General features: G+C 22.3%; 2 protein-coding genes across 5 annotated transcripts in view; one reads left to right on the forward strand and one right to left on the reverse strand.

Annotated features, from left to right (window-relative positions):
- LOC122848249 (neo-calmodulin-like) overlaps positions 1–17,691 on the forward strand; it is a 40,367-nt gene that overhangs the window by 9,898 nt on the left and 12,778 nt on the right. The window contains exons 2-3 of one of the 3 annotated variants that reach the window (XM_044146199.1): positions 2,803–3,472; positions 7,632–7,673. The exons of 1 other annotated variant lie outside the window; for it this stretch is intronic. In XM_044146199.1, the coding sequence (XP_044002134.1) occupies positions 3,380–3,472; positions 7,632–7,673 (135 nt within the window). In that variant the 5' untranslated portion in view covers positions 2,803–3,379. The remainder of the gene's footprint in view (positions 1–2,802; positions 3,473–7,631; positions 7,674–17,691) is intronic. One more of the 3 variants, XM_044146200.1, reaches the window with a different exon arrangement.
- Positions 11,267–15,787, reverse strand: LOC122848251 (troponin C-like). Of its 2 annotated transcripts, XM_044146205.1 has the most exons (5): positions 15,654–15,787; positions 15,149–15,167; positions 14,708–14,851; positions 11,726–11,974; positions 11,267–11,362 (listed from the first exon to the last, which is right to left on the reverse strand). In XM_044146205.1, the coding sequence occupies exons 1-5, from the start codon at positions 15,654–15,656 to the stop codon at positions 11,334–11,336; spliced, it is 444 nt and encodes a 147-aa protein (XP_044002140.1). In that variant the 5' UTR covers positions 15,657–15,787; the 3' UTR covers positions 11,267–11,333. The 2 variants fall into 2 exon arrangements, with proteins under 2 accessions (XP_044002140.1, XP_044002139.1); XM_044146204.1 differs by lacking the exon at positions 15,654–15,787 and having other exon boundaries at positions 15,149–15,176.

Genomic DNA, 17,691 nt, shown 5'->3' on the forward strand with positions numbered 1-17,691 from the left:
AATAATGAAAAATAATGAATGCAATTTTTTTTTGTTTATACAGCAATTGTTTTTGTGTTTATAGGAATAATTTTATTAATTTTATTTTAAATATTTAAATTAAGACTTTTGTTATTGTGTAAAAATAGATAAAGTTCTTTTGAGTATTTAATTTGAATACTTCAAATTTATTGACAATTCAACTTTATTGTGTTATTTACAATAAAATTCAAAGGTTTATATTTAAATTTTTACAATGCTTTTAGCATTGCTTTATGAAAATTAAAATTATTTTAAGTAAAATTTTTCTTTTAACGTTTAGATGTTTAAGTTTTCTATTTTTATTTCATAATTGTCGTTTTGTACTACTTTGTAACAATTGTTGAGATTTTTAAAAAGAAATTTTTTTAATATTTAAAAATACAAATGGAAAAAATAAATACTTGACGAGTAGCTGTATATTTTAAAAAACAAATGATTGTTGAGTTTTTTATTTTATCATTAACAATCTTACATAAAAATATAAAAAAAATAAAGTAGTTTTTAATTACCACTTTTTTCATCAGCTTATTTCAATTTCCACTTGGTTTTTTATTTTTTTTTTTTACTTTTTAACTTGGTCATTGTTTTAATATCAAATTGCAGAAAATAATTTCCGGGAAAATCGAATAACGGCTTTGAGGTGTGGCATCGGTGTATATCTGTGTTTTTCAACTTGAATGAGGTATAAGTTCAAATTCGATACAAAACTCGATTGAACTTTTTCTTTGTTCACATTCAAAAATAAATGTAATTTTATTTTTTATTTTTAAAAAAAAGTAAAATAAAAATAAATTGAGATGGAGATATTTATCTGATGATTTTAACAATACAATATTTTTTTTCAAACAAAAATTAACTACATTTAAATAATAAATATTTGTAGTTAATAAAATAACTTGACAAAATGATAAAACTTATCTAAATTTTACGAAAAAATTTAAAAATAAAATTGAGTCAAAATTAAGCATTGACTAGAAAATAAAAATAATAAAAAATAAAACTAAAAAAAAAAAAGATTCAATGGGATTTTTATGAAAATAATAGCTACCTGAAGATAAAATTCATTCGAGTTTCATAGCAGAATTTTTATCAAAGCCATATCCTTTTTATTTTTATTATTTTTTATAATACCCATTATTTATTTTTTTTTTTCGTGGAACTATTGAGGCCAGTATCAAATAAAAAACAATTTTATTTTGTATATTTTTTTTTACCAACTGGAAGTCCTTTAATTACCGTTCATCTCAACCAGTATATTTTTCAGATTTTTTTTATTTTTAAAATATAAAAACGAGCAATTATTATTAAAAAAAAAACCTACTAACAAAAAAGTCAAACTGCAATTTATTTTAATAATTCACGTTTTATTAACAGCAAAAAAGCTCAGCTTTTTTTTTTCTCAATTTCTCGTCCTACATTCCACATGAATTTTAAACAATTATTTTTTCAATTTATATTAATTTTCTATCAATATTTCATAAAAATAAAATTACCAATTGTTAAAATAATTAAAATACTTACCAATTCGCAAAATAATCTTCTGAGCTTTCATCTGCAAAAAAGGTGACAAATTTTTATCGATAATAATTGAGGAGAAATATTGGCTTGAATACTTTCAAATGATTGATAATACTTGTTTGTCTTTTTCACGTATGCGTGCTGCTTATCAATCGACAAATTGCTTACTAGAAATTGCCAACTGTCGTGCAGTATGTTTATGAAATATTTATACATGTCAGTTTGTCGGACAAATGTGCAACACACCATTTTTAATACATAAAAATTTCCCACAATTTTCGATACTTATCCAACAACAATGTACTATTATTTATTTACAATTTTTTTTTAAATATAGCAATTTGTATTATTTCAAACACGTTGCTCAATTTTTTACATGAATTTTATCTTGTAAAAAAATTATGTAAAATTTTCAACGTGTTTTGTTTTTTACTTTTCAATATGTAATTAAATATTTATCAAGTTGCAATTTTTTTCTGATAAATTGCATGAAATTATTCATGCAAATAATAGCAGCACGTAATTTTATAATTTTAAACAAGTTTGTAACTATTTTACATACATAATTTCAATTTTAAAAAAATATTCCATAATCGAAATTTATTGAAAATTATTTTTCGAAAAATGATACACTATTAAATTTTTTTTTGATAAAATTTACAGATACATTTTTAATTTGCTAATGAAAAGGAGATAATTAATAATTTTATTCAAATTTATATCATACAAAAATTAAATTTCCATGGATTCTTTAGAAATTAAAATAAAAAAAATGATAATCTAATTTTTGTGTTTTTATAACTAAGTTGGATATAGTTTGAATAATAATAAAATAAAAAAGTAACATAGTTAACATTAAATAGTTTTTAAAAGTAGCACAGTAGGTCTCCAGTGTGTCAAAATAATTTGTGGGGTGTGACTGTCGTTTAGTGAACATAGCAAGAGTGTGTGAACTATTAAAACTTGAAATTTTCAAGCGAAAATTTCAAGGGAATGATCATTAACACCCTGACATTAATGTATTTTAAAAATATTATTTTTAAAAAATATTCATTACTAGTTTAAATTTAATTAACAAATTGGATTTGAATAATTTAATTTTGTCAATTATATTATTTAGAAAAGAAAATTAATTTGAATGAAATCACTGTTGATTATTTAGCATAGAAATATAGAATTTATTAAAAAGTTTATTAAATTAAAAAATCTAGTTTAGAATATTAGATTTAAGTAAAATTTATTTTGATGTTTTGCATATTTTAGATTCATCGTCATAAACCACTAGTCGTCAATTTACTAGTAAAATTTTACGATGCAGCCAAGAGCATAGAAATAGTAAAAAAATATTATCAAAAGATAATTAATGTCCCCTAGTGATCATCAAAAATCCACGTAAAATATAAAAATTTAACAAATGTTTTTAGTTAACGAAATTGAATATCAAAAAATAAATAATGAAATTAAAAAATTAAATTATTTTCTTTATGAAAATAAAAACAATATCAATTTTTCTATGAAATTTTCAATTATAAATATTGATATAATTTTTAATAATTACGCAATTATTCCAAGTTAGTGTGGTGTGATTTATAGTAATTAAAAATTTCTTAATGAATGATAAATAATATTGATATCAACAGTTGAATCAAGTGATAATCAAATTTAGATAAAATATTTGCACATCTAGAAATTGTATTAGTTTATTGTTAATATTTTTTTGATAATCACATATTGAACGTGGTATAACTATTGCTATTTTTTATCACTGGTATATATTCAGTAGATATATATTTAGAAATTAATTTTGAGTATAAAAAAGTGGTGCTACGAATTATCCAAGATGGCATTTGCTGCGGCAAGAATGATACTCAAGGACAAAAGAGGAATGCGGAAAACGAGTAAAGACGATTTTACACCCCGTAATAGAAGCAAGGTAATATTACTATTATTTTCATTAGCAAAAAATTATAATAAACCATGAAAAAATAGAAAAAAAAAGCGACACAATTGTCAAGTAATTCAATCAACAAGGTATCAACTGATAATTTAATTATCAATACAATTTTACCTGTTAAATTGTCTCAATTAAAATATCTTGTAAAATATTTCCCAACAATTTTTCCATTGCTTGTATTAATTACCAGATTTTTTTTCTTTCAAGATAAATTTTACAACAAAATTTCTATTATCAATTAGTAATAATTAAAATATTTAAATTTATAAATTTAATTAAGACTATTTATATTTCAAATTTAAATTTCTAAAATGCAGTTTTGTATTTTTCTGTCATTCCCTAATAAATTTTCAATTTATTAACTTAATTTTATAAAACTTTATTCAAATAATCCGTGTTAAATTCAACATCTATTGTTTACAGTAAATTCAAATTAATATAATAATAATTTTACGATGAACAATGAGTGTGTATTATAAAAGTTTCAGGTAGCTTTGGTTACATAAATTTGTAATGATCATTACAATTGTAATGGCTCGTGATGAAGGAAAAGCAATTAGCAAATGTTCAATAGCCAAATGAGCATAGTTAGATATTCGATCAAAATCTGATGTTACATTAATTAACGGTTACCCACAAATTTTGCTATTCTAAAACACCAAATTTGCCTTATCGATTTATTGATATCATTTTTATTATTTATTAATTTTAATTGATTGTTATTTTTGCTAAAAATTCAATAGATTAATTTTATGCAAACAAAAATTAAATTAATTAATTTAAATTATATCATATATTGTTTCTAAATAATTTTAATTTTATAAATAATTAAGAATTATTTTTTTGTGTAAATTTTAAAGTTGAGTCAAATTATACTCGTAAAATTTATTTTCCATTCAAAAATAATTTAAATTTCTATGCTCAAATTTAAATATTTATTTTTGTTGAAATTTATATTTGTTTTTATTTTAAATATAATTTAAATATATTTTTAAAGTTACTTTTAAATTTGCTATCAGTTGCAATTGAAGTTGTATCAATGACACTATGATAAACTTGTCTGAAATTTAATTTTACAAAGTCTGCTTATCACAGTGGTTAACCTTCATCAACATGTCCAAATAACTTTAATGAAATTTACAAAATACTAGATAATTGTCAATGTAAATTATCCAAATATTACAAAAGTTTTATGATAATAATAGGGTAAGTTGGAGGATCCATTGTGATGGACCCTTCAGCCAAAGCCATTGAATTATCTGACACTAGATGACTGGTAAATTGATAGTAGCTTATTAATTATTATTAATAGATTATGTTCATGTTGCATTATCACATAGTTGACAAGCCAAAACCAGTATTAAATTTTAACTCATGCCATCAATTTTTCTAATCAAATCAATAGTCAACTGCTCTAATATAATTTATTATTTTTTATAATTTTAATTTTGTTTTTTCTTCTAGTAAATATTTATTATTTTGTGGTAATTTTACTGTGTCGCGCGGATCAATGTCATTGTCTAAATATCCTGATAAATGATGAAAAAAAAAACATTATGTAGCGTATACATTTATAAAAAACATTTTTAAAATAAAAGCTAATAATTATAAAAATAATCCAAGAACAGTGAAAAATCAACAGAATAATATTATAAAAAAGAAAAATGTCATAAGAATTATGATAAATAAATGAATATTTAATTTGATAATTTATTTCGGTTTTTTAAATTTACTTTTATCATATATCTTGGATAAATTGTAAATTAATTTATGTTTATGTAGATATTTTTTTCATATGAATGTTGAGCAAGCTTTTGGTTAAGTGGGACAGGGCTCTGTTCTACGGTGCCTGAAGTCTTGAGTTCAATATCTCTCTAGAGTGTTTGCGTTGTTAATGTTCAACTTTGTATTGCTGGCCTGTGGTGAATATAAAATTACCTTTTCAATAATAATGAAGGACCAGGCGTGTGGAACAAATATCTTCTTTCAAAGAACGAGTAAGGGATGATAGACTCTTTCCTGGTTCTATGCTCGGAAATATTTGTCGCACGCGTCAAAATATTCTTTTGCAATTTCTAATTTAATTTTTTATTTCAATTTTAATAATAGTGTTGTTGTCAAGTATTCTTGAAATAGTACTCTCAAAAACAAAAAAAACATTGTAACACATTAATTTATAATGATATAATGACTATCATCAAATATCAAAAAAAAATATTATGATAATAAATAAATTATTAAATTCAATATTTATTTTTTTTTCAATTTATTTTAATCATATATCTTGGATAAATTGTAAATTAATTTATCTAGATATTTTTTTCATTTAAATATCAAGCAAGCTTGTGGTTCAGTAGAACAGGGCCCCGTTTTAGGGTGCCTGTAGTCCTGGGTTCAAATCTTAAATGGAAAACAGGGAATATAAAAGATTAGGAATTTCAACTGTTTCACTCTATTGTCAAGCAGCCAGATTACAATGGGAAAAATCGAAGCACCAGGCGTGTGGAACAAATATCTTCTTGCAAAGAACGAGTAAGGATAGCCTCTTCCCTGGTTCTATGCACGGAAATATTTGTCTCAGACGCTGAAATATCCTTTTGCAGTTCTTAATTTGCTAATTTCAATACTTTAGTTTTTCGTTTCAATGACTATCATCAAATGTCATGAAAATTATGATAAATAAATAAATAAATATTTCATTTAATAATTTATTTTTTTATTTTATAATTTACTTTTATCATATATCTTGGATAAATTATAAATTGATTTTTTTTTAAATTAATAATTATTAGTCATCGCATTGTAATGACTAAATGTTGATATTATTTTTTATTTAAATTTTTTAATATTTAAATTAAATTATTTTCTTCTAGTAAATATCATCCAATTTTTAAACCAAGTAAATTATTTAATTTTAAATCATCAGAATAATTTTTTTCCTAATAAATTCAAAAAGGGAATGACAGAATAAAATTGTAAATGTCAAATATTTTAGTATGAAAAAAAAAAATATAATAATACAAAATTAAACAACAAATTTCTCGACAAATAAAAAAGAATATTTTCAAAATGAAAAAAAAAGATTTTACCCTGTTGAGAATGATAATCATGTTGTTCATATAAAATTAAAATAATAAAATAAATATTTTTTTAAAAAATAACACATTATCTTGATAAAAAAAAATATCATAACACTGTAAATTACATTCATAATGCACTATTGTATTATAAATATGATTTATAATTTTTTGAAAAGATACATTTCACTGAGACAATAGAGGTTATAAAAATAAATAATAATTTTTTATAATATAAAATACAGTATCAATGGCATCAGTGTTTGAAAAAAAAAGCACAAAAAAAAGCTAGCTTAGTTGTACTTTTTTTTTTTTGCCAAGATATAACATGTGAAATGTTTTTAAAAATAATTGACGATGCTAGTTTATATTTATAACTGTCTAGAGCTTTTTATATGAATTAATGTTAAATGTTTAGAGCTTTAACTATTACATCAGTGTTTAAAAAATTAATTGTTATTGTTTAAGGTACACTGCTAAAAGAAAACTCCTAATGTTTTTTAAAACATATATCCAAAGTTCTTGAGATAAATATAATTTAAAAAAAAAAAATAAAAAAGCTGTATAATTATATTCTTTGTATTATCTATAAATTGTTTTTAATTTTGATTTTTTTTTATTTTGATTTTAATTATATTGTGTATTTTGTGATTATTAAATTAATATTTTTAATTTTATTGTTAAATTTGTTTGTCTTTTTGCATTTGGAATTGATAAAACCCTTTAAATTTATTTCATTCGATTGAATAATTAAAGGGTGTTAATAAACACTATTCTAAAAAAAAAAAAATAATTATTATAACTATATAAATTCTAGTAATTAATCAAAAACATTTTAACAATTTATTTTTATAATTTTTCATCTCATCTGACAAAAAGCTCGATACACTGCGTCAAATTTTTTACAAAGTAATATATTATTTATCAATTCCACATGGCAAAATTATCAAAAAAAATTAAACAACAAAATTAAAAATATATTTTTTTCATGTGAAAATGATCTAATAGTCTATATATATAAAAAAATATAAATAAAGATAGACTTGTACTTGTATTTACAGGCTCGCAGTGCCAGTACAAGTAGCTTTAGAAGTCTAAGTCAGGTACTAAAAACTTTGAACTTCGCAATTATCAATTATCATTGAAGCAGCTATTTTTAAAATTCCTTAGATAATTAGATTATTGCAATGAAAAAAATCCAAAGTTAACTAATTTATTCTGTTAATTAGAATTTTTGTAAAATTAATAATTCACGTATAATCATCATTTTTTTTTGCAATATAATTTGGCATTTATTTGCTTAAACTGGTGCATTACTTGAAACGTGAGTCATTTATTTTAACTTGACATTTTAAAAATTTTACCACTTGACATAGTTTTTTTATTTAACTCATTAGGCATTTTCTTTATTTTCTTTGAGTCATTTTAATTTTTTTACGCTATGTACACAAAAATTTTTATTTTGCGACGTTTTTATTTTAACCTTGCAAGCTTTATCATCGCTGAATTTAATATTATATATTTTTGCATGGAAAAATATAATAAAAAAAAAAAAATAAAAAACAATGATGTAAATGCATATGGCAGTGTTGTAAAGTGACATATGAATAAGGCATGTTCAAAGCGTTGCACGCGACATTAATTAAAATAAAAAAATATTTCCATTTATAATCTGTAAGTATTTACAAAGTGCATGGAATCAACCTTTACAATTAAAAAGCTCGAGAAATTAAAATATTCATTAATGTAAATGTCAAGGAATTTATATTTTTTTCTCTTTTAAAAAATAAATTATTAAATAAAATAAAAAAGTGAATGATTTAAATGAACAAATGAATAGATTGATGATTAATCTAAAATCAGATATTGAGGCAAGAGGTCAGCAGGTAAATGACATATTTATTTTGCTTCTTCAAAATTCCCTCGGGGCTGTTAAAAGCTCCACCGATAAAATTGACAAGCTAGACATGTAATGAAAAAAAAAAAAAACTAATGTAAAAGCAAAAAAAATTGAAAGAGTTACATGTACTTCCAGTACGTGGTTGTAAAAATTTATTCGATCAATATTTCAAGCACTCTGCTATAATTGTTCTACAAGTAAATTAATTTAATTTTTTTTTATAAACATAAATTTTAAAATTGCATTGTTTTATATCATAGGACAATTTATTTTAAACAATATTTTAATGCAAGCTCATGTATTTATTTTTTTGTATTTATTTTACAAAAACATTTGAGCTGAAAAAAAAATTAGACTGAAATTATTTGCGTCAATTTTATTTACAATCGTTGGCTATTTACGGCCTCATAAATGTCAATTTTATATTTTTTTTATTACCTTTTATGGCTTACTACTAAATTGAATTAATATATTTAATTTAATGATATATATCTTGAAGGAAAAGAAAAGTATACTAGAGAAATACTGAACGTTGTTTGTAGTTTGTGCTAAATAAAAATTAATTTTTTTATTATAAATAATAATAAGTTTGTTAAACAAAAAAAAAAAGATAAACTTCATTTTGTTTTATTTTGTCAGGACGTGACAGTGAACATGACGAGAATTTTTTTCTCAATGTCCAGTAAATAGATATCCAATTTCAAAATAAATAAATAGACCATTGCTAACACATGTCTATAACAATGTGTGTATATTTATTTTATTTTTTTTATTTCCTTTTATTTTATTTATTTTATAAATATTAAAAATCTCTTGCTAGTGTCCAATTGGTATTTTAAAATTTAGTTAGTTGCACAACTTTTCAAGGACAGTTGAGTCTGGGCAAGCTTCTTATTGATCTTTTGGAAAATAGTCTCGTCCTGGTTTTTGTCATGAAAAAAATACTCGGATAAATTTTTTTTTGTTAAATAAAAGGAGTGTACAATATGAGAGCCATCTGTATGTCAATTTAAAATATTAATAATAAATAAATAATAAATAACTTGACAATTTCAAGTGTAGATATAATTTTAAAAATTTTTAATATCAAATATTAAATGAATTCATGTTATTTGTATTTTTGTATTTTATATTTCATGAATCTTCAGTTTATTTGTCGTCCAAATATCGCTGGAGACGATATCAATATTCCTGGGCAACTTTCCAGAATTTTTTTTTTATTTATAATATCGACAAAAGCGCGATACATTTTGTCTCATATTTTATTTATTTTTATTTTTATGACTATTGTGTGTTTTTTTGTTTTTACTACTTGACAGAGTATTTACTATTTCGTGGCAATTTTACAGTGTCGCGTGGATCAATGTCATTGTTTAAATATCCTGATAAATGATTTTCAAAAAAAAAAAAAAAAACATCATGTAGCTCTAACCAAAATGATATTATAAAAATAAAAAATGTCACGAAAATTATAATGAATGAATAAATATTTCATTTAATAATTTATTTATTTTTTTTAAATTTACATTTACCATATATCTGGGATAAATTGTAAACTAATTTATTTAGATATTTTTTTCATTTACATGACAAGCAAGCTTGTGGTTAAGTGGGACAAGGCCCTGTATTTAAATGCCTACAGTTTTGGGTTCAAATCTTCTTAACATGGCAATCATCAGGTGCTTTCTAAGCTAAGTTCTTAAAATATAAATTCTTAATGGGGACAGAAGAACTGATAAGTAATTCAACTTCTATAACAGCGTGTGGAACAAATATCTCCTTGCAAAGAACGAGTAAGGATAGCCTCTTTTCTGGTTCTATGCTTGGAAATATTTGTCCCAGACGAAAAAATATCTTTTTGCAATTTCTAATTTATTTATTTTAATAAATTAATAATTTAATATTAGTAACAGTTTCGTTGTCAAGTATCTTCCCAAAATAAAAGTAGTCTAAAAAATACAACAAACATAGTTATTTCATTTGAATCTAATAACAATTAATAACTCAAATTTTATGAATATATAATTGATAAATAAATAAATATTCCATCTAATAATTTTTTTATTTGCTTAAAATTTATTTCTGTTATATATCTTTGATAAATTGTAAATTAATTTATTCAAGAATTAATTAATTAGTCATCGTATTGTGAAGACTAAATGTTGATATTATTTTTTATTTAATTTTTCTAATATTTATCTTTTAAATATTGTATTAAATGTTTATTTATTCAATTTATTATTATACATTATCAACGAGATAATTATTGTAAGTCTTGGATAAATTTTGTGATTAATTTATTTTCTACTTGCTAGTAGATATTTTTGTTGTTCGATATTTTCTATGAGGTTTTTTTTTCGACGCAGATAATTTTGTTGGGGGTATTCCAACCGGGTAATTTTCTTTCAGAATATTTAGTCATCAATTTAACGAAGAAAATTGTATATAATTGTAGCAATGTTGAATTAACAAGAACATATAATTATTTCGAGGATTTAATTTCCAAACAAAAGGCTGAGTTGACAGTCATTTTTGTATTTTAACTGGAACACTCTATCTTGCATAGACTTGAGCCATCTTTTTCATCTCCACTGGGAATCAACCCTGAGGCAATTTTATAAAAGTTAACATATTCTGTCTCTTCTACAGTAATTCATCATATACTCCTATTCACTTTGAAAATTCATAATAATACTCCAATTAAAATTTACAATGTTTAATAAATAATTTCCAGTATCAAATTTAATTTTTTGTCATATATTTATTAACGTAATATTATCTCTTTTTTTTTTTTTCTTAATTTTTTTTAACATGAATAATTTTAATTTAATAAAACTATAAAATAAAATGCATTATTATAAAATTAATCCCCAGTCATCATTTCCATGAATTCTGAAAATATAAAAATACAAATCAATAAATAATTCAATTAAATTTTCAAAAAAGCTTTTGGTTCAATTAAAATAATAATCTTATTAAAAAAAATAAACAGCTACCATGTGTGGCTTTATTAACCACAAGAAATTTTAATTTCACCTTTTTTATCTACTAATATTTTTTTTTTTTTACTATTTTAATTTCTTCTTAACCACTGTTGTAATTTTTATTTATAAAATCGTGGTAAGAATTTAAATAACAAAATTACAATACAAATTTTTTAGATTAATTTCAAAAGAAAAAATAAATAAGTATTTGATAAATTATTTCAATAAAATTTGGATCAAATAAATGATAATTTTATAGACAAAATCTTACCGTCAAAATCAACAGTGCCAGAACCATCGGTATCAATTTCCGCAATCATACCATCCATCTGATCTGGTGTAATTTGATCATCCAATGCTGCCAAAATTTCACGCAATGAACTTGTAGGAATATAACCATTTCCCTCTTTATCATAAAGTCTGAAAGCTTCTTTGAGTTCTTTCTGGAGTGCTTCATCATCCTCTTCTTGAAAATGATTTGCAACTCGATAAAATGAGTCGAAATTAATTACACCATTGCCTGAAATTATAAAAAGCACACACCAACTGCATCAGCATATTTGCTTCAAATAAAAAAAGCTCAATTAAAGCTCAGAAATATTTTTTAATTTACACAATTCCTCACGGATTTTTGAGTTCATTTTATTTATTATTTTTTGATGATTATATCCTGTATCATCAACACTCAATAATATTTGATAACGAAACAAAAAAAAAGCAAAATCCTGAACTATTTTACACTGGTGACAGCTGGAGATTAAAGTGGAATCAACGTAGATGGACTGGTGATAGTGAACAACGTGTTCTGAATAATAATACAGAGCTTTTCAAAGTTTGATACTTTTGCTATTCGTTCATCGGGTCATGGAAAAAATACAGCTGTTCAAAAAAAATAAAAAATAAATACTCTATCACACTAACTTTTATTTAAATTTTACCAAATGCAAAAAAAAAAAAAAATATGAATATGAGATTTTTTAAAATGAAAAAACATAAAAATAAAAAGTTTAGAAAATAGAAAAAAATATTTTTAAATAAATAAAACAATAGTAATTTTAAATAATCAAAAAGAAAATGTTTTTTGCTTTTTTAAATAATAATTATTTAAAGCTATTTTATGAAAGTTTTATAATGTGAAAATGTGTGCCAAGTGTGTCACGATATATATACACGTATTACTAACCAAGCACTTTGTGGAATAAAAACAATTTTAAAACCAAAGTGTCAGTTAACAGGCACATTTTATACAATTAAGTCAGAAATTTGTCCAAGCGAATTTTCCGAATTGGTAATTCCCTAAACTCTCTTCATCACAATATTTCAAAACATGAAAATTTTGTGGTCTCTAAAATGCATTTTTAGACCCCAGAGATTTAACGCAACGTTGACCAAACAATGCCATTTGTTACATTCCCATCCAGTGTTGAAAAAATAGAACATTATTCTTAAAAAAAAAAAAAATACATAAAACCTATAGAAAAAAATGGGAACAGCTCTATTTGTTGAATCTCCGTGGTGTTATGATATTTCAATGGATAAATGTGCCGGAATGAGTATAGAAAAAAAAAAAAAAAATTCAAATGAAAATTGACGAAGAAAAAAAGAAAATAGAATGGAAAAAAAAAAAATGATAATGAATATAGAGAAGGATAATAATGTGGCAGGTATGAATTTTACCAGCCAACCACTCACATGCGTTTATTGTGAATTTTATATTTAAACCACAAATGCATATGAGATTTGTAAATGCGGTGGGATGTATCCGATGGAATATTGACGCAATTTCTAGACCAAGCCGTGCAATTTCATCCGGTTTATCTTCATTTGAACACTTGTGCTTTCATTATTCAACTGTGATATATTATTTGTTTATAATATAGTTATATATGTGTACAAATACAGGATAGATGGATGGATGAAAAGCTAGTTCAAATATAATACATTTACATTTACAACCAGTATAATCTTTGAAGCAGATGGAAATGTTTGTCATGCAAAATACTGGCTTGTTATTGATGAGCTTTCAATGACTCAGTATACTGTCAAGGCAATGATAAATGAAATATTAATAATGCTTTCTTTTTGAATCATTCATTGGAAAATATTTATATTTTTTTCGTGTGATTTTATTCATTCTCACAAGCCAGAGATCAATTTCGATTGAAAAAAAAATAGTTGAAATATTATGTGTAAACAATTATGACATGCATGGCTTTAAATTTTAAATTATTATTTTTTTAAAATTTAAATGTTGTTTATTAAAAGCTAGAAACTTGATGATTGTCTTTGTGATTAATTAATTAATTAAATTGGCAATTATATAATTATCACAAAGACAATGAAATTTGGTAAGTGCATGTAGGATTATAGGTGGAATTTGTTAAATTGCAAGTCTTTATTTTCAAAGTTAATATCAAAAAAACAAAAGAATATTTTTATTTTTTATTAATAATCATAATTTTATTAAAGTAAAAAAATTTAATTATTTATTTTGTACTACTTGTTTGTGGCTTTGACAATTAAATACTTTAGTCTAAGCTAATTTAAAATCCAATGAAATTTTATATTTATTATTACCATTAATATTTTTTTTTCTCCACTCAATTTCATAACTAAAACATGAAATATTTAAATTCATTTACACCAACACATCTATATATAAATTTAAAAAAAAAAAAAAAAAAAAAAACAAGAGTTAATTATACATAATGACATTTATTTTTATAAAATAAAAATATTTTAAAGTCATAGTGAAAATGTCTCATGGCTCTTGTTACAAAAAATTTCCAAAAATAATATATAATAATAAAATGAAAAAAAATTTAATGTTTATGTATTTGAGATCATCAAGAGATAAAAAAAGAATTGTGAGGAGAAAAAAATTTGGATTTATTCATCGCGATTGGATAGATTCTTTCTTCACTTCTTTCGTGACAAAAAAAATATATATAGTAATAGTATTTAAACTCGAATAAATTTAAATTTGTAAAAATAAAAAAATGAAGACAACGAGTGTGGCTATTTTTTCTATGATATATAAAAATCCGGCGCCAGTCTCGCCAGAACATTATACATGATTTAGTTCGGTCCACATTATTATTTTTTTATTTTTAAAATCGATAAATCGACTCACCTTGAGCGTTTAAAATTTTTCTATTTCTCTCACATAATAAATTGCCCTTGTCATATTACCCCAATCAATTTTATTCATTAATATATTATTTTTATAAATAAATAATAATTATATTGTTACCTTCAACGTCTTCTTTTTGAAGCAAATGTTCAAGTTCTTGATCATCAAAAGTATGCCCAAGTGTATTTAAAATTGTTCTCACTTTTTCTTTTTCAATTCTTCCTGATTTTGTTGAGTCAAACATGGAGAATGCTCTTTTAAGCACTGAAATTAATCATTCAAAAATTAATCTATAAATATCTTTTAATAAAAATACATTTTTTCAAATTTAAACTATCCCAATTTTATTAATAAAATAAATATTATTGATAATAAAAAATAACATCAAAGTTTGCCAAATACATCAAATGCATTAATAATTATTTGTTTAAAAATAAATTTGGCTTGACAAAAATATACTGAAATACCATCTAAAGATATCCACTATTTTAAATTCATAAATTTTGGTATATTTTTCTTTCATATAGGCTCATTGAACTATCAAATTAAATTAAAACTTACTTATAACTTTTTCGTCATCCTGAAACATCAAAAGATAAAAGAATTAAACAACAACATTTACAAAATTTCAAACAATATATTAAACAATACTAAAATATAGTAAAAAAAAAACGAAAATTTAAAATTAAAAAGAATAACAATCAAGGGTTTTGATCAATTTAAAATAAACCGAATCGATAAAATTTCATTGACAGCTTTTCCATCACGAAATATATACGCGTTCATAAAACAAATAATGATAAAATTTACTCAGCTTGATTGCAAGCCTTTTTAAAATTAAAAAACAAAAAAAAAAAAATTTATTTGTATTAAAACTTCAAATATAAATAAAAGTTAAAAATAAATTTTTTTAATATTAATTATGAAGCTATTTAATTAATTAAAATAATAATAATAATAATGTATTTTCACTTGATTGATAATTTATTAAATTAATTAATTAAAATTGAGTAATTAAAATTGCCACTAAATAAAATCACAACACTAATTAAATAATTAAACTGACCATTGTAAATTTTTAAAAAATTTTTTTTTAAATTTTAAAAGATGTGTCTGGAGCAAAGTATTTTCTCTAGAAACTAAACTGACGGTGTCTTTTAAGATAACTTTTATAACCTTCGACAAAAATATTTTTCCCGCTACTAAAATTAAAACTCCCACTTTTTGATATTTATTACATTACTATAATACTGTTGCTCTCATGGAGACCATCTCTTTTCGTTCAAGCATAAACATCAGCCAATCCGAGATGACTGTGTTTTCTATAATATTTTTAAAATTAATATCCAGTATTTTAGTATGAAAATAAAAATCAAAATGAACGAAGAATAAAAATATTTATATAAAAAATTTTAAAAAATATAAATTGCATGTAAAATACTGTGACATCGTTCCAGATTAAAACAGATATATTCAAAAATTTTTTACACTGCTAATATTACGAATATATAAAAAAAAAAAAAAAACAAATGTCTTTTAAATTATTCTTGCTAATTTATACAATTTTTTCGTTTAATTTTACACAAAGTTTAATGAAAATTGTCAAATGGAATTTTAAATTAATTTTTTAGTCACATAAAAATATTATTATTATTATTATTTACAAAATGAAAAACAAATATTTATTTTTGACAAATAAAAAATTTTCAAGTGTTAAATAGCATGATTGACAATTTTCTAAAATTAAATATAAAATGAACAAAACATATTTATAAATTTTATATTTGAAAATTATTTTAACTTGGTAAACAGTGACATCAGTCACCATAAATCATTTTCTTTACCAGCCACATTTTCCTTGATTTATTTATGGAAATTTTAATTGAGTTGCACATGATATAAACAATTAAAAATCCTACATTTTATAACAAAAAAATTTATGTATTAATTTAAAATTTAAATATTAAAAATTTAAAAAAAAGAATCGCTAAGTTAAGATCTCGCGAGTTTAGAATTTTATGTTCATAACAAAGTTTAAAATATTTTGGATAAAGAGGTCATACTGAGCAATATCACAGTTTCATCTAAAGCTAATAATAAAATATATAAAAAAAAAAAAAAATTTACTTATATTGTTTATTTATTTTCAAATAAAATATAAAAAAAATAAATGACAAATTTTTTTCATCCTTTTTATTTAGTTGAGAAATAATACTGGCTTTAAATAAATTATGTTGATTATAACAACAAGCCTGTGATTTATCAGATCAATCAAAAAATAAATAAATAAATATTCAAAGTTAATATGAAAATTCATCTGATGCTGAGATAGCTACCACCGATATTTTAACCGAGTTATTTCAAAACATTCAAATAGCTTGTTTTCAATTCTAACTTTATAACATCCTCAAATATTTTCTGATTATTTTATCGGCTTCATAGCTGATTGATAATTCAAACCAACAAAATTAAATACATAAAATATATTTTATCAAATATATTATCAGATTATTCATCACATTCTTTTCCAGTTCATAAATTGAAAGCTAATTTCACAAATTTGTTTTGCAATAAATATTCATCAATTTGTATTTTTTTTTTTATAAACAATACATTAATTTTACTTGATAAAAAAAAATAATATAAACAATTTTTATTGAGAAAAATTCTAGTTGTATTTATTGTCCTGGTGTATTTTAATATTTGCAATTAACGATTGAGATGATAAAAAAGTTTGATGGCTTATTCAGCTGCAAATTATAATAACGCTTTAGAAATTTCTTTTGAAATAATAAAATATTTAGAATAATTCTACTTGGAATTTTGTATGATAGCACTTAAAATGTCCATTTGTATTTGTGATAATTAATATCAAATTGAAAATTACAACTAGTGACATTATTGATCAAGATAATTGTATACATAATGAACCTATGAATATGGATATTAAGAATCATTATTCACCTGTTTTCTCTCAACTGATTCATTACAAATCTAGACATGCATACTTCAAAAAGTTATATTCAAGATAAGCATTTTTAAACTACATAAAAATTTCATTAATCACTTTAATTTTCACATTTTTTTACCTCAAGAATTTTCAA

The sequence above is a fragment of the Aphidius gifuensis genome, linkage group LG2, assembly GCF_014905175.1.
Source record: "Aphidius gifuensis isolate YNYX2018 linkage group LG2, ASM1490517v1, whole genome shotgun sequence".
Taxonomy (NCBI): domain Eukaryota; kingdom Metazoa; phylum Arthropoda; class Insecta; order Hymenoptera; family Braconidae; genus Aphidius; species Aphidius gifuensis.

What these genes read in the sequence shown, in the direction of transcription:
- LOC122848251 (XM_044146204.1), bottom strand. Translation starts at nt 15,176, where the DNA reads ATGTTTCAGGATGACGAAAAAGTTATAA. An exon ending in GGATGACGAAAAAGTTATAA is followed by an intron (nt 14,852 to 15,148) that starts GTAAGTTTTAAT and finishes GATTAATTTCAG; the next exon opens with TGCTTAAAAGAGCATTCTCC. An exon ending in TGGCACTGTTGATTTTGACG is followed by an intron (nt 11,363 to 11,725) that starts GTAAGATTTTGT and finishes TTATATTTTCAG; the next exon opens with AATTCATGGAAATGATGACT.